General features: G+C 43.3%; 1 protein-coding gene across 1 annotated transcript in view; it reads left to right on the top strand.

Annotated features, from left to right (window-relative positions):
- Positions 1–6,000, top strand: part of LOC119391104 (uncharacterized) — a 43,975-nt gene that overhangs the window by 31,263 nt on the left and 6,712 nt on the right. Inside the window, exons 11-12 of the mRNA XM_037658779.2 lie at positions 998–1,164; positions 2,777–2,981. Of these exons, the coding sequence (XP_037514707.1) occupies positions 998–1,164; positions 2,777–2,981 (372 nt within the window). The remainder of the gene's footprint in view (positions 1–997; positions 1,165–2,776; positions 2,982–6,000) is intronic.

Genomic DNA, 6,000 nt, shown 5'->3' with positions numbered 1-6,000 from the left:
TCAGAGCTTTCTAGGTTTTATAATTCAGGCACCTCTTCATTGCAGCCGCTTATATGGGAACTGCAGGACAAATACGCCTTAATTTCCATCGGTTGTTGTGCTTTTGTTTTGTGACTTTGTGCATCATGTGACTATTACAAGCCAGGGCCAGCCGTATGGTCCACCAATAAATATTGGCCTTGCACATTCCCAGGACTCCTTCCGACTATTTATCTATTCAACTCTTTGCCTGCAAAAAAAAAAAAAAAGGTCCTGCACCTCCCCATTTTTATGCTGCCGGCCGCTGTCTGCATTTCTGCATCGCTTGGCACCTATTTTGTTCAATCTCAACGATCACAGATCACGTTTTTCCTCGTAGCACTAACCCAAAATAGCTGATATATTCCTTTGCATTTAAGCTAATAATAGGCGTTACTACTGTGTGAGCAAAGTTCGGACAATGTAAATATAAAATAGAGTTCTGAGTCGAGAATAAAGATTGTGAAGCAATCTGCAGATTGCACGGATATCTTTGGCTTTGAGCTCATTGATAACGCACACCGGCAGCGGAATAAAATAGAAGACACGGCATTTTCTCGAGGTGAAATGCCTCATAGTGCTCACAGAGTTGCTTTTTTTTCGGTGGTAGTATTGCCTACGGAGGCCTCCTTTAAAAAAATGTGTGAAGGTGACGTTTATGTCTCATTATACCCTTAGTTTGGTGCGACTGGGCATGTGGGAAAGGTGTAGGCGAGGAGGAGAGGTTACGTGACCACGTCCTTGTTGAAGGCCTTGTCTAAACCTTTTTTAATGCATTCAAAAGGTACTTTACTACATCGTAAGAGAAAACAATAAAGTACAGTTGTTTTTCATACTTATCTTAATTGACTTCTTTATTCGAGTAATTCTGCACGCTTACACTTCTTGATGTCCCGAAATGATATCGCAAAAATATTTTCGTTCTCGCCTCAACCGTTAATATAGTTGAACACTAAACGTCGTGCTTCAATGTGCGCAGCTGGCAAGCCTTCGTGAATAACAACACGAAAAAGGTGTTGCAGAAAGGAGACAAATTGATTCAGTTGGACTTGGCCAAAACACTGGACGACATCGCCAAAAACGGAGCTGACTACTTTTATAATGGCTCCTTCGCTAAGGAACTCGTTCAAGAAGTCGCTGACAATGGTAAGCGGCTAATTGACATAGTTTTTCTCAAACACGGTTATAAGACATTTCTGGTGCTTACCAAAGAGTGCTGCACATAGCACGCAAAATGGAAAGGGAGCCTATCTAAACTGAAAAATATAAGTGAGGTATGTACTACTACGATATCAGCAGACAAACCCATACAGAAGTCAGTATAATAGATATCATGAACATTTTGTAAGCTATTGAAAATATCGCGGAAATCGCGACGCTGTAAAAGTAGGTACTTGCTTTATCAGCTGATCAGGTGTGTGAAACATTTCTTGAACAAATCGAAAGGTGTGCTTGCGCTGCACTACATTCAACAAGAATTTTCGAGACCGCGGGAAATATTAAGAAGTTCGCAATTATGTATGGGCGTGAGTGGTATTTGCGTAAAGAAGCGTGAATGAGATTTACGGGCGGTAAGGAAATAATGAAAAAAAAAAAAGCTTTCGCACATTGCAAGATGTATGTAGAATTTCTGATTATGTCAGGTTTATTTACGAATTTATTGATTGCAGAGAGTGAACAGTATTATAAAATGATGTGATTAGAATATTACTAATATTAGTAAATTTACACCTTCTTACTTTAGTCACGTTATCCATACATAATACAGTACAAATTCGACAAGAGCCTTGCAATGATACGCAAAGAATAAGTGTATTGCAATAAACGAGTACCGCGGTGCTGCTGCATCGTCCAGTCCTTACTTATCAACTGGCCATATCTATGAAATATGCTGGCAGAAAGTTGGAATATCTCCTGCTTCGGCAGATCAAAAATCGCCTTCGATGAGACACCGTGCGCAAGGACTGACACCTGCACGTATCCTACTTACTCTGAAAGTAGTAAATGGTCAATTTGTTGTTACGACCGTTAACTCATTTAGAGTTGAAGCCTGCTACACATAACCACTCACGTTTCCAAAATACAAGTTCCACGCCATTAAGTGCGTCCTAATGTTCAGTCACTGCAAGAGAAAGGTTAAAGTATGAAATACTGACGTGGCCTGCGGAAACTTTTCTGATTGGAATTTTTACATCTTTCCACGCTGGCAGGCCTGTACGGCCGGCGTGAGGTGCAGATAAAGAATAATCAGGAAAAATGACTCCGACATAGAACAAACATATGGAACGCTTCATTGTCATAGACTGCAGTTCGGATGCATACTGGCTGGATTGGGTTGTTTTGCCTCATCCTTTATTTCATTTCATTTTCATTTATTGATTTATTTACAACAATATAGTTGAGGGAGACCAGGGGAAAAAAGCTGATGAATCAGCTTGAGCGTGTCCTGGCCGCCCTACACGTATGTCAGCGTAAACGGTGGCTACAAACAAAAACTACAAAAAAATGCACACATCATATATATTGCACATGGCTCATTTCGCATTTTATGCAAAATGCCATTTCATTCCATGACAGCGTTATGCTCATCAGTGTTTTCGAACGACGTGCTATTTTGGTAAACGTGTTGTGCAGCTAAGCCTTGTAACAAGTTGCCTGCCACTTGTTCTTATTGAGTAACAGGGTATCAACCTAATTCATTATCGAACTGTTACGGAACATCGATAACTTTGCTTTCCTCTGCTATCCGGTTGACCAGGTGGTGTGATGATTGAATGGGATCTCACGAACTACTCGGCAAGTTGGGTGACGCCGTTGAACAGGACTTTCAAAGGAAACCTCACCTTGTATACCGCACCACCGCCAGGCAGTGGCGGAGTCGTCGCTTACATACTGGGCATCATGGACGCTTTCCGCGCTAAGGAAGATGAATGCCTCCAGGAGAACGTCTCGACGTTACACAGGTGACGCGCTGGAACAAAAAAAAAAAAAAAATGAGGATTTCACACTGAAACTGAGCACAAAAGCAGGGCTCAGCGGTTGCATGAAAAATATAATGACACAGCATTGTCTTGAATTTGGCATCGTACGGCAATGAATTCCAGGTAAATATATGGAACAGAGCGAATGGCATTTAATGAATATACACGCAGACGACGGTTGCTTGCATAGATATCCCGCTACAAAAACTGCTTGTCCAAAGTATGTTGTTGGCCATAAATAACGTTACAAAAGTGTACTGGCATGTGCCGCAGGTTTTATTACGACAGCAATTAAATGGATACTTCAGGCAAATTTTCGATGTTGCTTTCACCATCGTTGTGAGAAGCCCAAGGTCGATAAAATCACCCCGCTCGTCGTATGTTCTTATCAGGCCCGTAGCCAGAAATATTTTTCGGGGGGGAGGGCACTTGCTGAAAACTTTCACTATTTGAGAAAAACACCGATTAGGTTATTTATTTTTGGTAAAAACACATACTTCACCAAAATATCGGGGGGGGGGGGTCCGGGCCCCCAGACCCCCCCCCCTGGCTTAGGGCCTGGTCCTTATGCGAGCGAAAACGAGTGAGGGTAGCCGACGATTGCGGCTTAGGCGGAGAGGAAATACGCTGGCCATATTCCTCCGCGCAAAAGGCCCTTGGGGTAAAAAAAGGGCGGGGGGGGGGGGGGCGCTTTTTGTGAGGTTGCTTGGCTTCGACAGAAACTGCGTACATTGAACGACCGGGCGCGTCGCGCGCGCCCTATCTTGGCGGACCGCGCATGGTTTGTACGTGCTGCGCTCTCACCGCTCAGATTAAAAGCGAAGCTGTTTAATTTCACCGTAATCAGTTTTGTCTGTCGGAAAGAGAAATGATCATCATCATGAACTGGCACGCGATCTCCACATCACATTCTTAATCTTCGTCCTCTACCGCTTTGCTTCCAGAACACGTGCGCCTATTTCTCCGGCGTGGCCTGTAATAACACTAATGGGTGAGGGAACGGGTATACACAGAGAGAAAAACAAAGAAAAGGATATGAAAAAAGAGAAAGGGAGAAATTCCTGGCGAAAAAAAATTCTTCACGAGGCGGTATTCGAACACGCGTTCCCTCGTTGCGAGTGAGTGAGTGAATAAACTTTATTACAAGATCCGGCATGCATGTTTGTGGTCCGGGCTAGACCGCACAGGTAGATACCAGGGGACCTTGTCTCCCTATAGCCTCCCTGGCCTGCTGGATAGCCTATTTTTGGTCTTCAACCTAGCTGAGCAGCACTGGCCGCCACCGCTCCCGGAGGGCCTCAGGAGAACTTGTTGATAGGCTGGGACATTCCCACAGTATATTGCGAAGGCGAGCGTCTTAACCACTCGGCTACCCAGGAACGCTATAGCAAAGCATAGCACAGCCTTCTATAGTATAGTGGAGTAAGAGGGTGGGAAAGGGAAGTGAGCATGATGAGCAGAAATGTGATCGTGAGCGAGAAAGAAAGATGGAGGGGAGATAGTAAAGCATAGCATATAAAGAATGAGAAAGAAAGGAATGGAGAGAAATAAAATACAGAAAAAGAAAGAGGAAGAAATAAAAGAGAGAGAGAAAGAAATGGAGTGAGAGATAGAGAGAAGAAAAGGATAGAAAAATGAGGAAGCAAGCGAGAATATATATATATATATATATATATATATATATATATATATATATATATATATATATATATATATATATATATATATATAGAGAGAGAGAGAGAGAGAGAGAGAGAGAGAGAGAGAGGAGAGAACGAAAGGGATGAAAGATAGAAGGAGCTAGAAAGAGAAAGAGATACATAGAGAGGTAGAGAAATAAATAAAAAAACACAGAGAAGAGGGAAGAAGAAAGCAGAAATTTCGCAAAGCTTAGCAAAACAGCAAAAGCAAGGACTACATAGGTGCCCATCAGATCCGCTCTCTCTTCAGCATTGCGCCTCCAGTGCAACGTACGCTAATTTTTTCGTTGAAGCGATAACCAGCACGAAGGTCATTTCGCTCGCTGCAACTACCGCGTTTCCTTATACGAAAGCGCCTGAGCTAAGCCAGGTCGGATACTAAAGCAGTCAGCTGCAAGCCTTACTTCATATAACATTCTAATTTTTTGCTATCGCAATCATTGCTTTACCGTTGCAGCGACACCGTGACTTTTTTCTGTACCTACACACATAGGATATTCGTTCCTGTGCGTTGTCTGGATATTATTAAGTGATTTGTTATACAGAGGGCACTGCGTGCTGCGCAGCAATAGTGTGCCTCGATGTGTGCGCCCACAAAACGCGCAACAAAACGCGTATCAAGGCACCCTACGCAGCAAGAACGGCGTGTATAGGCCATTCTTCTGCGTTTCATTTATACGGCAAGCTGTGCTCCCGAAGTATAACGTTTATCGAATGCCCGCTTTTCGTTATAGCGTCTAGCAGCCCAGAAACACCTCAGATAACAAAAGCATTTTGATACAGGACCGCATGGTTCGTAGAGGTTCCTTCCATGCCCCTGAAAAAAATGTCTAATGTTGTTCGGGAGCAGTGCTGGGCAGTATCGAAGATACATGTGTCTTCGATAGTATCTTAGATACTATTTGGGTATCTTGTATCTGTATCGCAATACGTCTCGCAAGACGTGTATCAGTATCTGTATTTCCGATACATTGAAGAATGTATCGTGTATCTTAAGATACAAGATACTCCGATCGCCACACAACGGTGCGATACAATAAACGTTGGTTGAACTCCGCTTCCCAAGCTAATACTGCTCCCACTAAGCCACCAGATTAAAGCTAAAGACAGTGACTATATTTTATCTTTCCGCCAGAGTTTTCCAGCGACGGCAGGCGATGAGCTCTGGGCGTTCCTATTGAGGGAGCAGAGTCACGTGGTGGCGCTCGCGTCATCTCGACAGACAAACGCGCGAACGTCTAAGCCCAGAGGACATTTTGTTTTCACGGTTTCTTTTTTTTTCCTTTTTAGTTGCGTCAATG

This window comes from Rhipicephalus sanguineus, chromosome 4, assembly GCF_013339695.2.
Source record: "Rhipicephalus sanguineus isolate Rsan-2018 chromosome 4, BIME_Rsan_1.4, whole genome shotgun sequence".
Classification (NCBI taxonomy): domain Eukaryota; kingdom Metazoa; phylum Arthropoda; class Arachnida; order Ixodida; family Ixodidae; genus Rhipicephalus; species Rhipicephalus sanguineus.
Note: the sequence above shows the minus strand (reverse complement) of the source record. Positions and strands in the feature narration are given on the sequence as shown.